The following is a 25,743-nucleotide window of genomic DNA, read 5'->3' on the forward strand; positions in this document are numbered from 1 at the left end:
CTCCTCTCTAGCCCTCCTAAAGGTAACCTGTCCCCCTCTGAGCAGCCCTACATATGGAGACTTGCTTTGTTACAGGGCGCAAGAAATTTGACCATATACCGCCCATCCTGCTAACCCTTCAGTGGCTCCCCACTGAACCCAGAGCTCAAATTAAAACTGTCTGCACCACACACAAAGCCTGGCATGACTTCTCCCACCAACCTCTCCGGAAACCCGAAGATATCCAGTGCTTATCGGGGTTTGAGAAATGCAGAATCCCTTCTCTTGGAGTCGTGGTATTCAGGAGTGCTGTATGAATAAACCCTTCTCTTGGAGAGCAACTAGAAGCTGTAACTCCTTTCCCCAGCCCTCCACACACCAGCTGACTCTCATCCTTCAAAAAGTAACTGTGTACAGACTCAACCCTACTGGGTGCAAGTGCTGGATGAAATAGACAAACACTTTGAGACGGAACTCCTGCGTTTCCCGGCTTATATCCTATTAGGTCTTCCTAACCCACTAACCTACCCCTTACGATCCCGCAGAGGAAAACAAATTGCTATTGCACTGGGCTCTGCGGTGCAAAACATACTCACACATTGGCGCACTACCACCACACCTTCCTTTGTCGATTGGCTACACCGGTTGTGGCATGTGCTAGGAATGGAGAAATGGTCGCTCACTATGGCGGGGGAGAGAGACAAATAGGAGGATCTATGGCAACCATTTATGTCACTTTTGACCACCGAATTCAGGGAAATCACATGTCCACGATATCGGAGATTATTGAGGCTTACGGAACTAAAGAAGGCAGACTGTTAAATTGAACATAGCAACGGAGGCACCGTTGGGTGGAGAGGCTGGGGGGGACCAGGGGAAGAAAGGGAGCACTGGACGGGTGGGAGGAGGGGGGGGGGGCCTTTGTGGAGAGGGGGGGTTGGGTTTTTCTAGGTTCCATTGTTTCTTTTTCATCTTTCTTTCACCATGTACAAGCACTTCACTGATTGTACCTTGAAATCAGAACCCAAGACTATATGGTCTTTTAATTGATTGTATGTCTTGCTACCGAATGTTCAAAGCTAAAATGTACATGGAAATTTTTTTCTGTCCTTCCTATCTGAACTCAATAAAAACAGTTAAACCATAAAAAGTAGCTACAAATCCTCCTCTTCAAAAGACAATTTAGTTCAAGTTATGCTCGCCATTTTGTCCTTTAGTTCTCCGGGGTCTAATACTGGTCTGTTCTCTGCCTCTTGCACGCTTGTCCTTTGGTTTGCTTGTGATCATTGTCTGAATCAGTTCCACTTGTTTTTGCAATAAATGCCCCCAGCTCATGTAGCCCTTTCTTTGCTTGTTTGTATGTTTGTTCATGATGATGGTTTTGACTTTTTCTCCTGGAAAGTGCAATGGTGACCCAGGGACATGTTCACGCCAAATGAAACTGGAAAAATACAGGAAGCTTGAAGCGCTCAAGCATCAGTTCACACCACCACTGCCCTGTCGCCTGTGGATGGTTCTTGCCTCACCTAGCTGCAAGACCGGAGGGAACTCCACCAAATCCAAGGGAGTCTGGGAATGAACACCCACCCATGAAACCCTCTGGACGCCTCACGACCACTCCTCCTACCTCGCCACCAAGTCCTGGAACAGCCTTCCCCTACCCCTTTGGACATCACCCTCGCTGGCGGACTTCAGGAAGAGGCTCAAGAGCTGGCTTTTCAACTGAGCCAACCCAGCAGCTGGATACCCTGATGGGTGATTAGCTGCGCTATGCAAATACCGATTGATTGATTGACTGGTGACTGATGTTTGGGTCCACCCACAAATGTGTTTCCCTTCATTCTATTCAAATAGATGCTGTTCCCGGGCTGTGAGCCTGTCCTGGCAAATGTCATTTAGGATGAACAAATCCTGTGCAACCTCTTTTCAGGATCACAAAGTTTTCTTGTTTCTCTTCTACATGGTACTCTTCTCCGCCATCCAGGTTTCCCCTCATTGTCTTCTTTGTGAGAGGACCTCCATCCCACCACCCCAGTTAGTCTCTCCTCGTCTATACCCAACTTGGTGTCGGCAGTCAGCAAATGTATTACAGCTTGAGAAACACAAAGCAGAAACTCATCCCCAGGCACAAGAGTTTCAATTGAAGAGTCCCCTCCCTGGGTGATTCGTGCACAATATCAAATTAAATTAACATAACAAATCATACAGAAAGAAACCAGGACACCTTATTAAGAGCATCAATGTTTACTACATTGTAAAAATAGAAAAGAACATTCAGGAAGACATGTCAGTGTATCAAAACTACTCATCTCAGTTACAGCAGGAGACAAAGCAGGAGGAGAAAACATGAACATGGACTCAAAGAGATGGGAAAGACCTGCAGCGAGAAAGAAATGATTCAAGAAGTCAAAAGAAGGCTAAACAAGTGATGGGAGAAGAGGTGGCTGGAGAGCGAGGTAAGACGGTGGGAGATCTAGAGAACTAATAATGAAAAAAGGAGCACTTTAAAGAGGCAGAAAGGGAAACCTATGGAGGTGGTTGATAAATAATAAAAAGGAAGAGAGAAGCATAGAGATAAAGGGAGCCCAAGAAAGGCATACACTGAGTATAAAGGCAAAAATAGATTTTCAACAGTTCTTGGTGCAAGGCGTATCAAGGAGGGACACTGTAAAGAATGACATCTGACTAATACTTGTGACTGAGACTCCCTGAGGATAAAGAGTTTCCCCTCCTGGACGATGACTTGATGGTCACGATGTATTGTCGAAGTGCTCGAGTGAATGTCTCTCCGTGGCAAGTGTAACTCCTCTCCGGAAAGGGCCCCGATGGATAGTCTGCTCTTATAGGTGTCCATCAAAACACTGCTGTACTAGAGCATCCCTGGGTGGCAGTCTTACTGCAATACCAAATGGATGCTGATGACGACGATCCATTGAGGGCAACTTCGTACAACAGTTGTTTAAACTGTTCGATGGGGCAGATCGATTAAGTGCTGTATGGGTAACCTCAAAAGACAGTCTGGTTGTGCTACAAGACTGGCCTCATTGGACAGTCTTAACGTCTTTGCTTGAAGGACAGCAACGGATATCCAACTCATCTTCTAGACAACGTTCAGTGGGTATTCTAATAGGTCGATGGGTAGCCCAGGATAAACAGCAGGACTGCTTTACTGACTATCCAACGATAAACAATCTAGCTTGTCAACTGTGTAGCCCTTTAGCTTTTATTTCATAGCAGTTTTAATCCTTTTAAATGTGGTATTTTGTGATGCATTGTGTTTTTTATCCCCATGGAGATACTTAGTGTGTTTTTTGTTTTAATGTACCCTGATAAAATCTGGATTTAATCACTTAATTTGTATTATAACATGCTATAATGTGTTTTTATGGACTTCTGCACATTGTTTGTATTTTAGTTTTGATGTCATTATTGTGTACTTTTTATGTTTTTTTTTTTAAAAGACCGAAATAAAGTTGTACTTGACTTGACTAGCCCTCAATGAAGAGTCGAACTGCTTTTCTAGCAGCCCTCGCTGTCAAGTCTAGCTTTGCTATTGGTTAGCTCATGAGGAGTACTCTAGCTTCTGAACTGGACAGTCCTCAAAGGATAGAGGTACTCTTTCCCCGGACAGTGCTCAGTAGATCGCATGACCGGTGAACTGGACTGACCTTTGCGTATAATCCTACTCTTACCTTCTATGCAGTTGAACTGCTCTACTGGACCCTTGTAGCTCTACTGAGTATGCTTTGAGGGACAGCTTAATGCTGTACTGAAGCAACCGTGACTAATTGTCTAGCTGTTCTCGATTGATGTCTTGAGTGATAATCTACTACCATGTGATCCCTCAAAAGACCCTCTAATTGCACTATCTATAAAGACTGAAGGTGCACAAATGCAGTACTGATGTACCTCAGCAGAAAACATCCCCACGTGCATGGGCTATTTTAGTGATAGAATAAGCAGGTCTTAAGTGATCTAGTCATGATTCAGATCCCAACAAGATACCCTACTATAACCTACAACGTGCACAGGAAGCCCTCAATTAGAATCCCTCCGGCTGGTTTGAACCTCATTGATAGCGTAAACATCGCATGCAACTTGAGCTAGGAGTCCTATCGAGCAACTCCTCTTCTTGTATCGAACAAGAGTCCAACTGGGTATGGAGTCGACATTGTTCTTGTACATAAGTAACACTGGCAACAGAGATATTCCCCTTGGATAACTGCACCCTCCCTTGTTGCCTCCGGGAGTTCGTTCAATACTTGATATGATGGGTCGCATCGGAGATCCACGCTGCTGAACAGAGATTGGGGTTCAGCTCTCATCATCCACAGCTTGCAGGAGTGTTTGGAATTGCAACAGATTGGGATTTACTTGATAGGATTTCAAATACATTTGGCTTGTCTCAGAATTGACTCTCTCTGACATACCCATCAATTAGTTGCAAACTCTACCACACTCCTAAACGACAGTGCATGAATTTTATCCGTCTTCACTGAAACATTCTAGGATTTACTGCTTGAAGCTATAGTGAAACAGGAGGGATCCCTGAATGCCTGGTGCCCCTCTATTCCTTGGGAATGTCCTTAAACCAGCTGGTAAAAAGCTCCCTTGCTGTGGATCTCAAAGCTTGGCTCTTATAAACCATGACTGTCTCCACCCTGCAAGCTGGCAAAAAGGGGAAAGACCAACACTGTGAAATAGACCCATCCTGTCGAGCCATATTTTTGAAAATCCCTTTTCCTCCTGACCCCAAGCTAACTTTAAACACTAAAAATACTATTCCTAAAGATAAATAGTTATGTTCATGCAAAAAACACACCCATATTTGCAGCCGTCCTGCTGTTGCCCGATAAAAGAGAGGGGACACCAGAAACGCATGACCTACTATTCCTACCCTATCACCAAACAAACACTAAATCACACAGCGCAAGAGCAAGACTGCAGGAGGGTCTAATTTGCATCTTGTGTGACAAACTATACAAGCACTCCGGGCACATACTACACACACAGAACATTAGCTATAATGGTGAAATGGACCCTATACCGAATATGTAAAAAGAGTGGGGACTTGTGCTGGGAGAAAGTCCTGCAATCATACATTCAGTAGTTTGTCTACCCATAGCAGCACCAGTTCCAGTTACAGATAATTATGGACTGTCTTTCCGTCCCCTCCACTTTTCGAACTAACAGCACATATCATGCAACCATCATTTCCAGTCAACCACCAATGATCAAGTTTCCATGCAACCATCTGTTAAAATCAAACCAGGTGATCACTTCCTCCGCACCACCACCCTTCCATTCCTCTATCATACAATCCAGCAGTCTTACAAATAACAGGTGACGATACGTTTAGCCTATCAGCTACCTAGTCCTATTTTCAGAATCACACATACTTGCCTCCAATTTAAACCACCCAACTTCTTACAGGTAACCACTCACACTTCTAATCGCACATACTCACATGATACTACAAACACACACATGCACGAATGCTCGTACACAGATCCAAACATTTATACAGCGGAGTGGCATCCTGCCTCGTCGCCGAGTGTACCACAGACTATTCGATCTATCAGGCTCTGCAGTACCATGAAGACACACTCTTTCAAACCCTTCAGTATCTACCCATTTCAGCCGCCAACCCATCAAGCAGTCTTCATATTCCAGTGGCTCCTCCACAGCTACCCAGATTCTACCCTAGAACCCCATATGTCCCCCCCAAACAGTGACAAACACTGATTCCTGTACACCGTGCACGTCAACGTCAAGTACTCAACAATCCTCCTCAGAACCCAGATGCGGCTTCCAGCAACATTGCAGGTTTTATGATGAGTTTGGGAGATTCCTCCAAGTTGACAAGATCAATGGCCACGTGCACTGATGTATACCACTTTCTGAAACCCACTGTTCTACCCCTGCTTTTGAAATTCAGTGCAATAAAGGTCAGTGCAGGATTCCTCAGGATCTTTGACATAGGTCTGCCCCACAAATTGATCCATAGGTATGTTTTATATAAAGTGCATGTAAAGGCGGGATGGTATATGGAGTCCTGTCATGCAACAGTTGCAAATACATTTTAAACAATTCAGCTGTGTAAGTCCTCAACCCAGAAGTATCACCTCTTAGAATACATAAATACAGATAAATGTCCGGTTCTCGGTTGTACAACACAGTTGTGTCCACCACCCAAAGAGCTAGAACGAGAACCGTCGCTTGGAAGACCATAGAACCATAGGGTCCCAGACAATATCCTGCCTGCTCCTGTGTCTTCTTAAACCCAGGGTGCACTAGGAACTGTACAACTACAACCTCCAGAATTCTCTGCTGTCAAGAAAACCATTATGAATTCTGCTGATTAACAGGAACTCAGTGGGTGACGGTGGAGCCAGCACCAATATGCACCCAAATGAAAATGTGTCCAGCACAAATCACTCCACAGAATGACTGCACAAGCGGCTAGCAGGTCTGATGAGGCGGCAAGAAGGCTTGTCCAGAATTACGCAGCGATGTTGTGAATTTGTGTCAGTAAGACAGCGGTCTCCGCACCTTCAGGAAGAGAAAAAATATGATAAAATATACCTGCATCAATGAAATACTCATCCAAATGGCATTGCCTATTAATCAAGGTTGTGCACACACAGCCACATATATACACACAGACACAGTCCCAACATGATCTCCATTTGCAATCTACTACTCAGGCCAGCAGTACCACCTTCCATCGCACAACGCATACACCTTTGCAGCTTCCCTTCACCTTTGTGCTGCTAAGGCCTCTTTACATCTTCTTAACACACCTCCTATTTCCTCCCACTAACATTTCTGATACTTGCTTTTCCACTGCTGTAATTGGATCAGCAGCAGCATACACGCTGGAACCTCAAACGACCAAACGTCAGCACAGTTAAGCAACTAAATATGTAGCAAGGTGGCAACAGAGAAAGAACGAGGCTAAAAAGGGCCATTACCCATCATGCCAGGTGGTCCTGGCATGTTGCAGTAAGCCAAGATCTTATCATCATAGTTAACTATGTCACTTTAACATTTGGTATATATGTGTATGTATATACCCCTGGAGTTCGTGTAACGTTTTCATAACGGAAGCGAGTTGGAGCGAATATATATATATATATCATTTTTTTTCTTCACTGAAAAAAACATAGGTTTCAGGGACGTTATAATTAGTTGGAGATTTCACTCGTACAAAATCATAGAAATTCGGCCGTTATAGTTAGTAGACCTAACTATAACTCGCGCCCCTGCAATGCACGCGGCTGTATGGCTTGGTGAACAGCTACAGGAGTGCTTGTTTAAGAGAATTAGTATGTGTTAGTATCTGTATAAATAAGTGCGGTGGTGTGTATATGAAAGTATAAGCGAGGAAATGGGTGTGTGATAGTTTCTTTGCATGATTGACCAGGTGTATGAGTGACTCTTTGGGTGAGTGGCAGTGTGTGAGTGTCTATATGGGTGTATGAGTGGATAGATCAGTGGCTGTATAGATGAATGACTGCGTGTATGAGTGACTGTATGAGTTATTGGGTGGATGTGTGTGTAGACGTACGAATCACTGAGCAGGTATGTACTAACTGCTATTGGTCTGTCTACGATTTCGATATTGGTGGTCTATATTTTAGACTGGGTGTATGAAAGGTTTTATTAGGGTATTAGGAGGTGCATCAGATCGCGTGGATGATGTCAGTGATGTCATCATTGATGTCATTTGAGATGTCATCAGTGATGTCACTGAGCAGGTCATGAGTGATGTAATATGTGATGTAATCAGCAGTGCATTACGGGGGCGCGAGTTACAGTTAGGTCTACTAACTATAACAGCCAAATTTCTATGGTTTTGTATGAGTGAAATCTCCAACTAACTATAACGTCCCTGAAACCTATGTTTTTTCCAGTGAATTTCTAAGGTTTTTTAAATGCTAATTTCTAACTATAACATCACTGCAACCTATGTTTTTTCAGTGAATTTCAATGGTTTTTAAAATGCTAATTTCTAACTATGCCTACAAAGTTAGGACATGTGAAGAAAGAGGAAGAAAAGCGCAGAAAGAAGCAATACAAATACAGAAAGAGGCAACAGAAGTCCAGAAAGACGAAGAATTGTGCAGGAAGAAGAAGAGATGTGCAGAAAGAACCAACAGAGGAGCAGAAAGTCCTCCTGTGCCCCCATCTTTTTGCTGACGGGTACTGGCGGTAACTGACTGACTAACCAGGCCTAGAGCCAGTGCTATGCCAAAAGTACACTTAGAATACAGTGAAAACACCTACATACACTAGGGAACACTATGTGTTGGGGTACCCCTGTGATTAGCATCACCTCCTCTGTATTTGCAATGAGTTAATGCCTGTGTCATTGCATGAGTACATGATTAGTGACTGGATGATTAGAGTGCTACAAGGAGAGTGCATGGTGATGTTATAAGTGCTTGAGTGTTGGCGAGGTGATAGGATAAGCACATAGGATTGGCTGGGTGATTGGAGGACTGCATAGATAGTACCAGGGAGATTACTGGACTGCATAGGTAGTCCTCAAGGTATTGCAGCAGTGCATGTGTTAGTGACTGGGTCATTGAATGAGTACTGAGTGGATAATTAGAGTACTGCAAGGAGAGTTTGTGGTGAATGTATAAGTGCTTGGGTATTGGAGGAGTGTTTGGATTAGTACATGGTAGTGGCTGGGTGACTGGAGGAGTGCACAAGGAGTGACAGTGTGATTCCGGGACTGCATGGGTACTACCTGGGGAATTGAAGGAGCAAATAAGAAGTGCGTAAGTGGTTACAGGACTGTATGGATAGGGCATATGGTATTGTAACAGTGATCAGTTAGTGCCTGGATCATTGCATGAGTACACAGATACTGACTGAAAGATTAGAATACTGCAAAGCGTGCCTGAGTGAATTTATAAGTGCTCGAGTATTGGTGGAGTGATTGGATAAGTACATGGTGCTGGCTGGGTGATAGAAAGAGTGCAAGGGTACTGACAGGGCGATGGCTGGACTGCATGGGTAGTGCTCAGGGTATTGCAGCAGTGCATGAGATAGTGCATGGGTACTGACTGGATGATTAGAGTTCTGCAAGGAGAGTGTATGGTGAATCTATAAGTGCTTGGGTTTTGGCTTTTGGAGTGATTGGATAAGTACACACGTCACATCAGTCTCGCCCCAACCCTTCACCACTGTGCACACGCACCCCCTGACAGGTTTTAAGTTGGGGGATTAATTCCCCTTGAATCCTGAGGGTCCATGGGGGCCAACTAGCCCACCAGGTACCTCCAGTAAGTGCCACAGAGCTGCGTTGCAGAGAGGTGGTCCGAGGACACGCCCTTTTGAATACCTCTCTACAACGCAGCTCTGTGGCACTTACTGGAGGTACCTGGTGGGCTAGTTGGCCCCCAGGGACCCTCAGGATTCAAGGAGACTTAATCCCCAAACTTAAAACGCCCCACAGGGCATGTTTGCACATTTGTCACATCAGGCCTGCCCCCTCCCTTCACCACTGTGCAAACGCACCCCGTGGTGCATTTTAAGTTAGGAGATTAAGTCCCCTTGAATCCTGAGGGTCCCTGGGGGCCAACTAGCCCACCAGGAACCTCCAGTAAACGCCACAGTGGTGAGTTGCAGAGAGGTGATCCGAGGCCATACCCCTTTTTACAACTCTCTGCTACTTACTGGAGGTACCTGGTGGGCTAGTTGGCCCCCAGGGACCCTCAGGATTCAAGGGGACTTAATCTCCCAACTTAAAACGCCCCACAGGGCACGTTTGCACAGTGGTGCAAGGAGGGGGCGGGCCTCCGGGGATTTGCCAGTTCCTTTATTTTCTTTTTCCTTTTTTGGGATGGGGGCTGCATGGCCCCCTTACCTTGGCCACCTTTGGCCCCGGGGACCCCATCCCCTGAGGCCTTGCACCCTTTTAAAAAACAAAATGCAGAGGGGGACCCGTGGCCCCCCTCCCACAGCCAATTATGGCCCCAGTGACCCATCCGTGCATCCCGCGGTTTTATCATCCTTGCCCCAGGGAGGTGGTGGTCCCCGGGGCTTGTTGGGGGGGCTCGAGCCCCCCCACACAATTATTTAAAAAATTGTGTGCCCCCGGGACCTGGCCTATCCGGGGGCTTAAAAATAATGTAGCGCGGGAGACCGCGTTTCGTTTTTAAAGATGTTTCATCCGGATTCGTGCACCCAGCGCGAATTCGGACGATTAAAAAAAAAAACCCTGCCCCCTTTTCTTTTTTTTCACCTTTGTTTTACTGTTTTCTTATGACTTTGTTCTACCGAGTCACAAGATGGCTGTCAACACTTCCTGGTTTGGAGTGTTGACAGCCAATTAGAATGAAGCTCGTGGTCGGGTGAGGTCGCGATCCACCGCTGCTCTAGATTTCGAAACTTTGGGAAATTGATTTTTTTACTCTTATTTTTTAGATTTCTCAGCAACTACTGAATGGATTTACACCATTTAAAAAAGATCGCTTTCTGAACAAAGCACTACCTTTTTGCCAAATTTGGGGTAATTCCGTTCAGCAGTTCGGGCTGTAGCCTGTCTCAAAATTTCCTATGGGAATTAACATCGGGAAAATGCGTTTTGGGACCCCCCCCTTTTTTCTCAGGCCCTGCTTGACGATTCAACCCCCAAACTTTAAGGATAGGAGCTGACCTGGATACACTTTTTTTTTTTTTTTAGAATTTCGCGAAGATTCGTCATACGATGCCAAAGTTATTAGCAAATCAAAAAATGCTTTCCCTGTGGAAACTAGGTTCTAACTATAACTACCTACTGGCTACCACCAGTAGGTATTTGTGACTTTATTTGTTTAAGGCTGTCCAGTGTGTCTTTGTACCTCCAGTGGAGCATAGCCTGTTTACTATATTCTTCCGTGAGTGCGTGCTTTCGCTAAACAGGCGTTTAAAGTTTGTTCTTATCTTGTCAAATTCGCTGTGCATAAAAAGACAGAGGTCAAATGTCGAGCTCTGTCTTCCGAGGGAACTGGGTGTTTACTTTTCTTTCTCTGGCATCAAAGTGAGAGGATGTATGTGACAATCATGCTGGGTACTGGGAGTGTGCTGGAGGAAGGCTGTATGATGCTATTTATTTATAGCACACAAGAAAATGTAAATGTCTGTATATAAACTGGAATTTTAGAATATCTCAGAATTAGGAGAGCACTATTGAAGCACTTTGTTTGTAATTCTGAAGTGTGGGGGAAACATTTTAATGCGATCAAAACACATGAGTACCCTAGGTGATGCTATGTCCACACATTATCGTTTGAGAGCTGTATAGTTTCATCTGTAAAGAGAGCACAGAGAGCGCGAGAGCAGGCCGGGGATACAAAGAGACGGTTGGAGTGCAGACAGAAAGAGGAAGAGCGCAGAGAGCGCAAGAGTAGTTTGGGATACAAAGAGACGGTGCAGTGCAGAGTGCAGAAGGAGAGGGTGGGGGCACTGAGAGAGGAGACGCACACCTATGGAGCTGCCCCGCTGAGGCCAGTAGCTTAGATTACCTGCAGCGTCGTCTCTCTTGCAACATTTTCTGCAAAAAAAACAAAAGGATGAGTGAATTTTGCAGAGGGGGTAATCATAACTTGTGACAGCATAAAAAGCACAGATGAGAAGTTACCGTCGAAGGACGAAGGCCCAAACGATGAGGAGGAACGAGACGCCGTCTGTCACAACCCAGATCATCAGGTAGGTGTCTGGAGACTGCAGGGGAGAGAGACATCAAAACCAGAGAGCAGGTGAGTGCCAGTACCTGTACTGCCAGGGACACACTGATGCGTTCAAGGGCCAGGTAAGCGCCAGTACCTGCCCACCCGCACACACCTGCGCGCACACACAATCACACACTCACTCACACACACACTTACGGAGCTGTCTTATGAGGCATGTGGCCAGTAACTAGAAAGCAACACAGTGTGCAAGGCCTGAGCTTAAATCACTGATCTATCACCAGCTCTTTTTATACAAAAGAAACCCAGATGTTTGCATAGTATGCAGATTTCAAAGAATATTTACTTTTCAGAACATTCTCCTCCCTCCTACTGCCCTCCCAACAACTCCCTAAACCTCTACTCTGGAAACAGACCGTAGCGTTCCCATGGAAAGTGCCTGCATCTTTTTCCTCCACCTCGTGCCGTTTTTTCAGGCCTGGCGGCACACAGCTTTCCCTCTTAATGAGAACCAACACAATGTAAAACAAGCATTTACAATGCAATGGTCTCGACATTATTAAAGGTAGAGCTATTGGCATTGCTCATGACTTTTTTTATCATAAATAAATGGCATTGTCATTTACATTGCCAATAGCTTAATCGTTAAATAAATGGCATTGTCATTTACAATGCCAATAGCTTAATCGCTCGTAAATGCATGACCTATTGCATTTACACCCACACAGAGCCACCCACACAGTCATTTACATAGAGCCCCCTACACAGAGCCACCCTCACACAAACAGAGCCACCCACATATAGAGCCACCTACAAAAAAGCTATCCACAGAGCCACACACAGAACAACAGAGAAACGCACACACAGCCACACACACAGAGCCCCACACACACAGAGCCCCCGCACACACACACACAGAGCCCCTCCCACACACACACAGAGCCCCTCTCACACACACACACACAGAGCCCCCACACACAGAGCCCCCCACACACACAGAGCCCCACCCCACACACACAGAGCCCCTACACACACACACCCAGAGCCACACACACAGAGCCACACACACAGAGCCACACACACACACACCCAGAGCCACACACACACCCATAGCCACACACACACACAAAGGGTCTCAGTCACGTACCTAGAGAGGTGCAACTTAAGTTGACAAGGGACTACAGGGTTTTATAGGAAATTTCAGAATGCAACGCACCAGTGATTCAGACATTCTAGAAAGAACATTCTAAATGAGTCAAACCAGGAGCAACAGCTACACACACTCATACATCGGTCTCAAATATGCTACCCCTGTAGAATTTAAATTGCACCTCACTAATAATATAAACTTGGTATTATATGAAGCTTTTCAGCACACTCAAGCAGTTTCTAAATGCTGGATATAACATTTTATTATTACGTAATTTAGTAAGGGAATCATTGAAGGGTCCCAACAAAGATTGTTATATCCTGGTGCACTACTAAGGTCATCATTTGCTGCTTTAAAAGCTAATACAGCTGAACATATAATGAAAAATGTGTTTTAAAATGTGCTTTTTTTGCTCACATTTTCATGGGGGGGAGGACCCCCCCCCCCCCCAACCCTTGTAGTGGTCGGACTTACTTGCTGCACTCACTATGCACCGGACAGGGACTGCCTGACAAAATCTACCAGAGCTGCTTTAGGACCTCCCGCCTGGCCCTTCTAACCCCGTGCTCAGGACCCAACAGGAGCGAAGATCTCTCGCCATCCCCACACTTTGACCACATATACAGGAATATGAAGGCCAGTTGCCGAAGTAGGAAAAGGGAATATGATATTGAAGAAAACGGACACAGGACTCTGCCACTTCTGCCTCATTACTTTGGCTGTGAATGAGGCCTATGACATGTAATGAATCCCATTAGGTCTATAGAATGTGAATGAGATCTATGGAATGCCTCATTTTTTAGAAAACTAAGGGGAACTGCAATTGTGAACGGATATAACGGAGCATTACATAAAGTGTGTTAAGCCTCTCAGAGAAGGAACAAGCCTGTGACAAACTGCAGCTGCCGGGCCCTCCAAAAAATAAAATTAATAAAAATAAAAATAGAAGAACGGATTTTGATCAACTCAATGCCAGTGAGCAGGGTGTGTATTCTGAAAGGGGCAAGGTGGTACCAAGAAAGCAAGGGGTTGATGGAGCAACACAGAGGGCTTGAGGGGGTGTCCATGTGAATGTGAAGCAGCACACAGGGGACAGATCAAGAAAACATATGCACTCTCATGAAATGCTGGAAGAAAAAGTAAATGGTTCCCTGCTGTCAGCCACAGAAAGCTACAAGTCATTCAATTAAAATGACGACAATTAAGCCATGATCCAGAAGTGGGACAAAAACAAGAAGAGGAAGGAACTGTGTTAACTAAGAAGCAAGCAAATGAGATTGACAAGAAAGCCAACAAATCATAACCAATGGGTTGATCCGAAGACCATTCCAAGTATTGATATTGTACACAATAGGACACTGGACAAAACTGCCTATATGCCAGACCTAAAAACTACCAAACAAAGCCTGAGGGAGGCCACCAGTCTTTGTGTCAATAAGTCCCTTATGCTTCCACTCAATGTCCAGTGCCATTTACGAGAACTCTGCTTGGTCCACAGCGTAATGGCATAAGTGTATGTGGCGTAAGATGTGTTTGTGTGCTTGTCCGGGGTGCCATTTCACTATGCCCACCACCCCTTTTGTAACAACTTGCTTTTTTCAGCCAACTCCAGTTAAAGTGGCAGTAACACCTGTCTGAAAAGATCTCTCCGTTCAAACTGTGCACCGTATTTTGAACGCTTCAACGACTCTTCAGGGGAAGCAAGCGCTATATAAATACAATTACAATGTATATTTGTGCATGCAGGATCGAGATGCTTTTCAACAAAGTCTTGCCTTGTGAGGCAGAACGTTTGAAACAATTCCAGTTAAAGTATTTATTGATATGAAAGTAAAATGTGTAATATTCACACAGATGCCTTCCATAAACTATAGATTGTGCTGCCAGCAGCAGGAGGCAAGCCATTACCGCGCAGCGAGACTCACCTCGGGGTGCACTTGTCACTGATCGCCACATTACATCTCTCCCCGGGCTCACGGCATCGATCTGTCACTGAGATTAGGGAGCGCGAGTGCGACGAGTTCAGAGACTGCCTGGGACTTGAATGTGTCATGGGAGTAGAGGTGGCTGCAGGGGGTGATGCACGAGTGTATCGGGCTGCCGTTTTGCCCCAGGAGCTGTGTGTGTGTTTGTGGGGCTAGCACCGGCCGCTCCACCGAGGGACACTTACCTGCCCTGAAACTCTTCATTGGGGTAATAACCCATTCATTCGTGCGTTACTGGTGCTGGTGGAGACCGCTCTGGTACATTCGAAGGCTGCGGATACCAGTTATGTAGAAAAGGTCGAAGAAAGGAAAGTCTTGTTAAACCAGCAGGAAGGGGGTTTCAAAACAATTACACAGACTTGATTTTATGTGGTATTACCGCAAAATAACACACCAAAGCGAGAGAAAAACAACAGTTTGTACGGGTGATGAAAAGCTAGCCTCTGATACGTAATTTACTCATTACAACAAGAGACTGGGCACTGTTAAAACCCTGCAAATAAACTTTTTCATTAACTAATGTCTCCTTTAAAGGTTTAGCAGTCATCCGGAATCCCACAGCCAGAACCTGCAGAAAGGAGCGCTCATTCCATTCTTGCCTATGGATGCGCGCCGAACAGTCACCCAGGCGCTAATAACGTCCCATTTGGATTATGCCAACAGTCTTTATGCAAGGGCCCCTCTATATCAAATTGAACGCCTGCAAGCAGTTCAAAACGCGGCAGCAAGACTGATTGGCAATATCCCTTTCCGACATTCGATCTCCATGTTTCGTAAAAAGCTCCACTGGCTGCCTATAGCTTCTCGGATTAAGTTCAAAACACTTACTCTTGCTTTCCGTGCTCTCAACGGGACCGGTCCTGAATACTTAAGAAAGAGACTGACATTATCCCATTCAGTGAGAGACCTACGTTCCAACAGCCTACGCCTTATGGTTGTGCCACGCTTTCGCCGCACACGAATGGGCGGCAGAGCTTTCGCTGTCCTGGCTGCGAAACATTGGAACTGCCTCCCTTTAGACCTCAGATTTGCCTCATCTGAAACACTGTTCCGCAGCCGCCTGAAAACTTGGCTATTTTCCTCATCCTAGATAGATACTTCTTTATCTCTACTGACAGTTTTTAGCGCCGGGACACCTCCGATGGAGGTAGCCGTGCGCTCTACAAGATCCATAAATAAATAAATAAATAAATGGGCTGTTTCGAATGTGGAAAACTGCGCATGGTAATCCCAGTTTGACGCTACATGTGTGGGAATAGCACTGTTGTCAGTTTTGTTAACGCAATTACCGAGTCTAATGTTACTGCAACTAGTCTGGCCTTTTCTAAGAGAGAATGTAGGCGTTCCGATCATCAAACTAACAAGAAAACTTACCTGACTGCCCGTGTCCGTGCCAGAGACGAGGAAGCGGCTCTAGTTTTCGTCGTCAACCGAGGAAACTGCGGTGGACGGAGATCGTATCTTGGATGGCGTCTGCACGCTGGGGAGCAGCGGGGAGAGCACGGGAGCGGGCACCAGCAGGGGTCCAAAAACGCAGGAGCTGTGTGCTTTTCCTTGCACCGCTTGTGGGTGGAAAAGCGGAGGGGGCCAATAGCCTCTGAATCAGCACAGCGTGTGTGCAAGGAAGTGGCAGGAGCAATTTACTTCTCCTTGCATCGCGTGTGGGCGGAAAAGACTGCAGCTGGGCTCCGAGGCACTGGGCAGAAGCCCCATCCGCCGTTTGTGCCGGAGCATGTGCGATCTGCATCACCGTACTCGGCGCCAGCTGGGCAACAATGGCGGCCACAAAGCTTAGGAAATTTTCGGATTCGGGGGCGTGTTTTGCTGTCCTGAGTGACGGACGTCACGAGCTAAAGAACAGCAAAACGTACGCCCCCGAATCCGAAAGAGACGGGTCTAAATCGGAGTGATGGCTCTCTCCTCCAATGGCTGGCCTCCGTTTAGGAAGCCAGCCAATGGAGGAGAGACAGGGCAGGGAGGCGGGCTCCAAAGCGCTACTAAGGCACATTAATTCTCCGACCCCAGACTGCGCAAGCGCAGCCTTTAGGTCCTCGACCTAAAAAGGAGGCCAAAAGCTCTGCCCACCCCCAGCGGTTGGTTGCTGCAAGTGTCAATCATCAGGCATTGAATCATCGTAACTCTTTCCCGTGACTCACAGTGTAGCCAGGGCATGCAGCCATGTCATTGGTGCAGCAGTGCAATGAGTCCCCAGAGGGAGTCTTTCTTCTATGTTTAATTCTCCAGTCTTCCTGTCCTCTTTCAGTAGCCATGTTCTGGCTCATGCTTGTTTTGAACATGCACCGCTGCAGTTGCTGCTACCTTTGCATTGCTGCACTGTGGAAGAAGGGAGGGTGCGGGCGGTCAATCTCAGGGTAGCCCAAGCCTCAACCAGCGCGAGCCTCAGGAGAGAGACAGGGAGGCTGCGGAGTGATTCCTTATGTGGGATAAAAACTTCCAGGCTGTGCACGTGTTTTGCTGCCGTCACAAGACAGTGAGCTCGGTCAGGTCCTGTATGCCAGACATTTCTGTGTCACCCCTCACTGTCCAGCTGTCAGCAAGGTTGTAAGCCTGTGGTCTTCCGAGTGTGGAGACAGGAGAATCAGTAACCGGATATCTATGATCCTGCAAGGTCTGATTTCGAAGTTACTCAAACTGACACTATTTGGTTTACTTTACAGTGTCCTTACAGTACTTCTTCTAAGGAAGGGTGTAACTAACTATATATTTCTCATCTATAGATTAGTTCATCAATGTTTCAATTGGAGCCCCCCCATTCTATAGATTCATTCATCAATATTTCCATTGGAGCCCCTCATTCTATAGATTAATTCATCAATATTTCCATTGGACCCCCCCCTCCCCCCCATGCTATAGAATATTTCAAAGTTTCCATTGGAACCCCTATTCTATTGATTCATTGATCAATGTTTCCATTGGAGCCCCACATTCTATAGATTCATTCATCAATATTACCATTGGACCCCCTCCATGCTATAGAATATTTCAAAGTTTCCATTGGAACCCTCTATTCTATTGATTCATTGATCAATGTTTCCATTGGAGCCCCTCATTATATAGATTAATTCATCAATATTTCCATTGGAGCACCCCCATTCCATAGATTCATTCATGGAGCCCCCCCATTCTATAGATTCATTCATAAATGTTTCCAGTGGAGCCTCCCATTCTATAGGTGAATTCATCAATGTTTCAATTGAAGACCCCATTCTATAGAATTATTCATCAGTTTCCATTGGAGCCCCTCCATGCTACAGATTCATTCGTTGTTTCTATTGGAGCCCCCATTCTATAGATTCATTCATCAATGTTTCCATTGAATCCCCATTTTATAGATTCATTCAATGTTTCCATTGGAGCCCCCCATTCTATAGATTCATTCATCAATGTTTCCATTGGAGCACCTCATGCTATAGATTAAATCAAATTTTCCATTGGAGCCCCATTCTATAGATTCATTCAATGTTTCCATTGTAGCCCCCCATTCTATAGATTAATGTCATGTTTCCATTGGAGCCCCTCTTCTATAGACTCAATCAATGTTTCTATTGGAGTCCCACATTCTAAAGGTAGATTTTCTGTCATTGGGTCTTGGTGGACAAAGCCCAAAGTCTTCTTTTGTTGAAGATCTGTTGGTTCACAGGTTCCTTCCAAAGTGCAGTAAGCTATAGATTTTTTTGGACTGCGTTATTGTTCTACAGAGCTCTCTTTAAAAGGTTCTGAGCCCAAGACACTGAAGAATTAGATCTAATGATGGTAATGCTAAATCTGCCACAATCGGAATACCTACTGTGGGAGACGTATGGACGGGGAAAGAGATGACACCATGCCCAGAGCGCCAACCATTATGAATTATCATGGGGCAATATCTACGTTATCAGCACCTGCTCCACCTCCTTCGACCGCATACAGACGCCCAGAGGAATCACCCCTGGAGTACAGATTAATGGGGGCCCCCCATCACTAATCATTCAGTGTCTACAAAATACTCAACCCTACTACGGAATAACGTTCCCCCATTGGATCGCCTCCGGGGTAAATGGGAGGAGTAGTTGGGCAGGATGGAAGACGAAGATTGGGGGGTTGGGGGTGGGGGGGGTGGGGGGAGGCCTAAGGGATCCTCGGGAGGCCGCCTGCAGGTGTCCTTGGGAGGTGGCTGTACAGGCCTATTTCAATTGGTACAACTGAAACTCATCCATAGGGCCTACTTTACCTGATCAACACTGTTCCATATGGGTAGGGTGGACCCACACAGATATCTGAGAGGCTGTAGATGTGGGGGAACGCTATTCCACACTACTAGGGAACACCCTTGCATCCCAAAGTACTGGGAGGGAGATAGTTAAGAGTCTCTCGAAGATCCTGGACTGCGCAATTTAATTGATCGCCCATCTGAAAGCCCTGGGCATATGGGCGACCAGTCCCTGGACAGAGACTCCCCTCCTCTTCTGTAATACGGCCTTCATGGTGGCAAAGTGTGACATCTTCAGGCTGTGGGACAGTGGCGAGGTCCCGGAGCAGAGGAACTAGAAGGGTAAATGAAACCAGTACATGAGTTTCAAAAAGATGGTATACTGAGGCCGCATGCCTGCCCAAAGACATTTGATAAAGTGTGGGTGGCCTGGCGCCAGGCCATGGGGGACATATCCTGACGGTGGTGTATGGGAGGGGGCCCTGGCGCCAGGCCATGGGGGACATATCCGGAGGTTGGGGTATGGGAGGGGGCCCTGGCACCAGGTCATGGAGGACATATCCTGAGGGTTGGGTATGGTAGGGTGCCCAAAAAGAGTGTGGGATTTATAGTCAGTGCCATGTGATGGAGATGTCTAGGGTGCTTGTTCTCACACTCGGGCATTCCGCTGTAAGACTGGTGACTCAGATAGAAGATTCCGCAACACTGTACATTTTATGCCTCAAGCTTGTGCTTGTTTGTGGTAGGGTGGCTGCTCTCCATTCAGTTGTATGAAAATTAATAAAGGGATTAAAAAAATAATTGGATCTAGTTATCCAATCAGAATTCACACTCCTTTCTACACCTTTGTTTGGCCTTTAACCAGCACAGCAACAAGTTAAAACTGATTGCATCGCCACAAAAGTCAGGGCGCTCCATAGGTTTCACACAAACCCCATTGAAAATGACAGAGTGCATTGACGTACAAGGGCATTTGTTGCCATAAAGTGCGTAGCTGTTTAGGGGCACCAAGAACTGATACCCCTACCTAAAAGGCATCCTCTGGGTATGGCACTGCAATATGACAACCTCTGGAAGGGTGAGCATTGCACAACCTGGAGCAAACCCTTTGGGAGACCCACTGACGCACAGTGGGACGACTTCTGCCAGAATGGGGTTAACATCTGCAAAAGGAGGCGCAAACAACTGTCAAAAATCTCAGTAACAATAATAGAAGACGCGTCAAGGGCGGAACTATCACCTTTCTTAAGCACTGTGCATCTCAGGGCATTTACCGGGAGTGCAGAGGCAACTTTCTCTACTTGGTACCCTTATTGATGATTGAAGGCTCTCAAAGGCGGTAGCTGGAAAGGCTAAGCGCCTGATTTGGATTTTAGATGACGAGTCATTCCTTCAATACGTTGACAGATATCCCACCTGCTAAAATATAAATCCATTAGGATATTGTGGGATTTATATTTCGGCAAATGGGCTCTCCGGCGCCACTGTGATGGAGTAACCCGTCCGCTGAAATCTAAATCGGGCCCCAACATGTGACTTAACATTGTAAATCTTCTTGCTGCACAGGACTCAGTTGAGTTACTTGTTTGGCGAACAGGAGGATACCACCTTCTTCCCAATCTAGGAGGGAATAAACTTACGATAATCCAGCTGGGTCTATCCATGTCCTTCAGGATGTGACAGGCATTCGTGGTGATGGAGTCCGCACCAGCACACCAAAGAATGGAGAAGAGCCAAGGCTTGTCCACCACAAAGAGGTTCACGGAAACATTGTCATGGCGATAGGCTCTGTCAAAACAAGACAAGTCTAGGTCAGGGCCTGCAAAGGGATTGTTGACTTGTTTATTTGCTTATTTGTAAAGAGCTTAACACAGCTAGTAGTAGCCTTGTCAGGGGGAGGAGCATGCCTGGGGGTGCAGTTGCCAAGGTAACAATGTCCAAGGTTTACAAATCATGGCATAAGTTGGGTGACAGGTGGACTAGAGATTAAAAGGCCTGAGAAGCACCTTCTGTTGGGCTTGCAGTTGTACAGATAGGGTGGGTATTAAGGAGTCCTGGCTGACTCTTCCAGACCGTGGTCTGCCACATGGTATCAAGATGTAAAACCTTGAGTAGAAAGGGTCACAGGTTATGGAGGGCAGACTGCATGATGGCAGATGGCCCTGGCCAGTCTGAATCATCTGACCGGAAAGTGAACTAAAACATGGGGAGAACTTGGTATGTATGCATGTTAAGACTGAAGATTGGGGAGACACCTCACCACAAGCAGTAGGAAGAAAGGAAACAGACAAAGGAGGAAACAGAAGAAAAAAGGAAATAAAAGGCAAAGGAAAACATCGGAACAGTAAAGAAAAAAGTCAAAGAAGTGCAGAGGAGGAGAAGAAAGCTCTAAAGAAAAAGAAGAGGAGAAGAATTAAAGGTGTAGAAAAAAGCTTAAAGAAGGGGGAGTTCGTGCTCAGAGAATGTACTGAAAGTCATCCAATGAGGAGAAGTGGTTGCAGAAGAAGAACACAAAGTTCAGAGAAGGGAAGAAAGATGAGAAGGAGCCTCAGAGGAAAAAAAAAGACTTAGCTCAAAGAAAGACAAGAATGTTCTCAGAGGAGAAGAAGAAAGCACTTAGGGGAGAAGTAGAAAGTGCTTAGAGGACAACAAAGTGCTGTAGGGAGGAGAAGTGGGGTAATAAAGTGCTGTGGAGAGATTAAAGTGGCAAGCACTCAGAGGAAAAGAAGAAAGTGCTCAGAACAGAAAGGTGGTTAATGTTCAGAGGAGAGTGTTCAGAAGAGAAAAGATTCTGATGAGGGCAAAAAAAGAAATTGCTCAGAAGAGGAAACCAAGCTCAGAACAGAAAATCTATTGACTCTCAAGGGGTGAGAACATATTCTCAGTGGGCGAGGAAGGAAATAAAAGAGGGAAGGGGATTGGAAAATGGTAGAAAGAAGTTCAGGAGGAGCAAGAGGCAAAATATGCGTTTGGAGAAGTAACAGGATAGGATACTATATTCTACAGAAAGGGATTAGAGGATAAAAAAGACAAGTTTAGAGGAAGAGAAGAAAGAGGTAAACAGGAAAGGAGAGAGAGCTTCAGATCGAAGGGGGAGAGGAAAGAGTCCAGAGAAGGGGGGGAAGATACTTCTCAAAAGAGAAGAAAAAAATAATGCCTCACAGGAGGAGAACAGAGAAGAAAGAGGTTTGAAGAGGAGGATGATAATTTCAGGAAGAGAAGAAAAAACATAAAGGATGTGGGGAAAATAAAAGAAAGATCTGATACAAATAAAGAAAGAAATCAGAGGTGAAGAACCAGCTAAGCGCATAAGGATAAACAAGAGAAGAAATATCAGAGGAAAAAACTAAGAGGAGGAAGATATGAAAAAGTTAACAGTAAAAGACAATGAGAAAGCAGAAAATTGAGAGATAAACAATATGAGGCAATACATAAAGAGACAGAGGAGAAACCAGACTTCAGAGACAGTGAATAAAGACTTAACATGTAAGGAGAGTTAGGAGGAAAATATTGTTTTCAGGGGAGGAGAATCAGCAGGTCACAGGAGACAACAGAAATGAAAAAAAGTACAAAAAACAACAAAATACAGAAAAGGAACAAAAAATTCATAAGAGAAGAACATTTAGAAGAGGTGAATAAACTTTGATGACGATAGTCGTCCCCCATGCACTCATCCCACCCAGTCCATGTCCTATGGTCTCACTGGATCTCCTCCGTGGTGAGGTTCTTGAAGGACAAATTGACTTTCATCAGGGGCTCGGTGTCGTTCCAGCTTCTCCGGCGGCCATAGATCTGCTGGAATCCTGGAGCCATGAGCTTCACCTCTGCTCTGAAATCATCTGGTAACCACAAGATCTGCACAAAACAAGGTGTAAATTGTCCCATGGTGAAAGAAAGTCAAGGGTGGAAGCCCACTTGATACAAGTCTGTTCTCACTGTATTCCACCATCACGCATTCAACGGGTTGAGGAACCACAGATCCTGCAGCAGGGGAGGACACCAACCTGGTTCCATACTTTGAGATCGCCGCCACCTCTGAGCAGATTGCAAGGTTTGCCATCAGATTGCAGATGAAATCTCAGACTTCAATCTATCATGACCATGCAACATTTTTCCTCCATTATATGAGGAACTCCAGGCTAAAGAAACATAACTGCTACCTGCAATAATGTCTTGAAACTGAATCACCCAATAAATGACCTCTCTTGGCCTTTATCTTCGGGGGGATGTCAATGCTCTTTGCAATGCGTAGTTCACTGAAGTCGAGTAGTCCCCCCTTCTCAAACAGCTCTTCCATGAAGTGGGGGTGTGGATTGTTTCTACACGCCATTGCACCTCTATTCTGACACAGGCCAATGTACTGGTCTAACCAGGAGGCCTGGTTTCCTGCAGCAAGATGAACCACCAGGCACGATTAAATGTCACAATCTATATCCCTTAAAATGGCAACGTCTGACCAGTTACAGCGATTGCCTCTTTTTGAGGGGGGATTGGGTTGGGGGAAGGATCAGTTGAAATTTGGTGGGCAACCTCTGGGTAGGATGCAGAATGCCGTAGCTACTTAGCACACAGAAGTGAGCTTCTTCTAAATTAAATCATATGAAACATCCTCAGAAGATATCTATTTGATCCACATAAGAATTGATTTGTGCAGTACGATATGCCTAAAGCAAAAACAAGAAGATGATGAATGGAGTGCTGAAACGTTTCGAACACTCACCCCCAGTCACAGATCTGGGTTGAATCCATCATCATTCTTTACCTCACTTCGCCACTTCAGTTCAGACCCAGCTATATGCAAATCAGTCATAACCCTATGCCTCATGGGAACAGTCCAGCCCAAACTGCCAAGTCGGGTCTTCCCTGAACCGTAAACAAGCATCCTGGGACCGGTTTCTGGGTAATCAGCCGTCATCAGCCAGGCTAGCCTGAATCCAGTGGCAAAGTGAGCAAGGGACACACGTCTGGACATACCCTTCCCACATAGGTAGTACAAAGCAAACACAAGGAGATGATGCCTAGCCACATACAAATCCAATTTATTTTCTGTATCATAGGCACGGAAAAATGGGCATTAGTCCAGTGAGATGCTGGTTTGCGGTGACCTCTCCGTCACTGACCCTATCTGGATCCGACAGTATCTTGTGAAAATTAAAGAATGCATCAAAGCACAGCCCACCAGAAGCACTCACCAGATCCTGGCGAATGCTGGAGTTGAGGATGGCCTCCACAGTGACGTTGACGTACGTCTGGTTGTAAGGATGTCTCTCGTGAGGCGGTCTCAGGTCAAACATCACACTCATGTTGTGGGCATCAGCAGAGCGCAGCAGTTCCTCCAGGGATGGGACCTTCTGCTTCAGTACCTCGTCTCGGTTTATCGTTGAGAGGGAGCTCCCACTGGGGAATGGGGGTCTCTAGGAAGAGATGGGGGTGCGGAAAGAGACAGTGGAGGAGAACACATGGGGAGGAAGAGGTGGGTATGGGGAGGAGGCACACAGGGTAGGAGGCAAACAGGGAGTAGACACAGTCAGTGTTAGGCTGGGGAGGTGTTGGCGCCACCTGGTGGCAAACTGTGCTCCGATCTGGAGATTCATTTCTAGGTAATGTCGAAAGATCTGTGAAAAGACCGAAAGAGGGAGCAATGCAGCCCAAGATAAAATACTGTGCTGAAGAGATAAAAATGCTCCACAAAGTACTTCGAAAAAGTGAAAACAGACTCCAGAAAGGTGAATTACCACTAGTTAAAAGATGCTGAACGAAGATGACTTCTGCATCAGCACTCGCTCCTCATATTGTCGATCCAAGTGCCCTATGCTTCCCACACTACCCATGTGTACCCAAGCTCTACACACTAGCCATGTTCCCTCAGCTCCTCCGACTGTCTATTCATGTGCTCTAGGCTCCTTCCACTAACCATGGGTACCCACGCTTCACAAAAAACTCACACTGTTCGTGTTCCCTGAGCACCTTACTCCATCCATCCATGTGCCCTACGCTCCACACACTAGCCATGTGCCCTACGCTCCACACACTGACCATGTGCCCTACGCTCCACACACTGGCCATGTGCCCTACGCTCCACACACTGCCCATGTGCCCTACGCTCCACACACTGGCCACGTGCCCTACGCTCCACACACTGGCCATGTGCCCTACGCTCCACACACTGGCCATGTGCCCTACGCTCCACACACTGGCCATGTGCCCTACGCTCCACAAAATGGCCATGTGCCCTACACTCCACACACTGGCCATGTGCCCTACGCTTTTCACACTGGCCATGTGCCCTACACTCCACACACTGGCCATGTGCCCTACGCTCCACACACTGGCCATGTGCCCTACGCTCCACTCACTGGCCATGTGCCCTACGCTCCACACACTGGCCATGTTCCCTCAGCTGCTCACACTGTTCTTTCAGCCCCACCCCTTCTGGTTCCTTCAATCTCCTCTACCCAGGAGGTGCAATCTTCCTCGCCAATTATGTGTATCACACTTTGTATGTGAAGTTGTGCCGAACACTCTCTGGTTGCACAGGTTGTATAAACGCCCTGTTATTGATGGTGCTATGTTTCAAAGAGATTTTTCTCTATTTGGATCTTGTAAGTGAATTGAAAAAACACTGACGCATGGTGACTTCATCACACAGGCTTCCAACACCATTACTAGGAATGTCTTCCCTGAAGCCTTTGAACCCTCCATGATAAATCCATCAGTGCCAGGGTGAGCTCCAGA

General features: G+C 46.1%; 1 protein-coding gene across 3 annotated transcripts in view; it reads right to left on the reverse strand.

Moving 5' to 3' along the window:
- Window positions 1-2,184: 2,184 nt before the first annotated feature.
- The window catches only part of GDPD2 (glycerophosphodiester phosphodiesterase domain containing 2), a 389,876-nt gene continuing 366,317 nt past the window's right edge, over window positions 2,185-25,743 (reverse strand). The window contains exons 11-17 of one of the 3 annotated variants that reach the window (XM_086918307.1): window positions 24,201-24,422; window positions 22,712-22,863; window positions 20,649-20,796; window positions 11,615-11,697; window positions 11,499-11,527; window positions 3,542-6,531; window positions 2,185-3,473 (exon numbers count right to left, since the gene is read on the reverse strand). In XM_086918307.1, the coding sequence (XP_086774433.1) occupies window positions 6,482-6,531; window positions 11,499-11,527; window positions 11,615-11,697; window positions 20,649-20,796; window positions 22,712-22,863; window positions 24,201-24,422 (684 nt within the window). In that variant the 3' untranslated portion in view covers window positions 2,185-3,473; window positions 3,542-6,481. Of the gene's footprint in view, window positions 6,532-11,459; window positions 11,528-11,614; window positions 11,698-20,648; window positions 20,797-22,711; window positions 22,864-24,200; window positions 24,423-25,743 lie in introns of all 3 variants that reach the window. The other 2 variants (XM_086918304.1, XM_086918305.1) reach the window with 2 other exon arrangements.

Source organism: Lissotriton vulgaris, chromosome 4_1 (assembly GCF_964263255.1).
Source record: "Lissotriton vulgaris chromosome 4_1, aLisVul1.2, whole genome shotgun sequence".
Lineage (NCBI taxonomy): Eukaryota > Metazoa > Chordata > Amphibia > Caudata > Salamandridae > Lissotriton > Lissotriton vulgaris.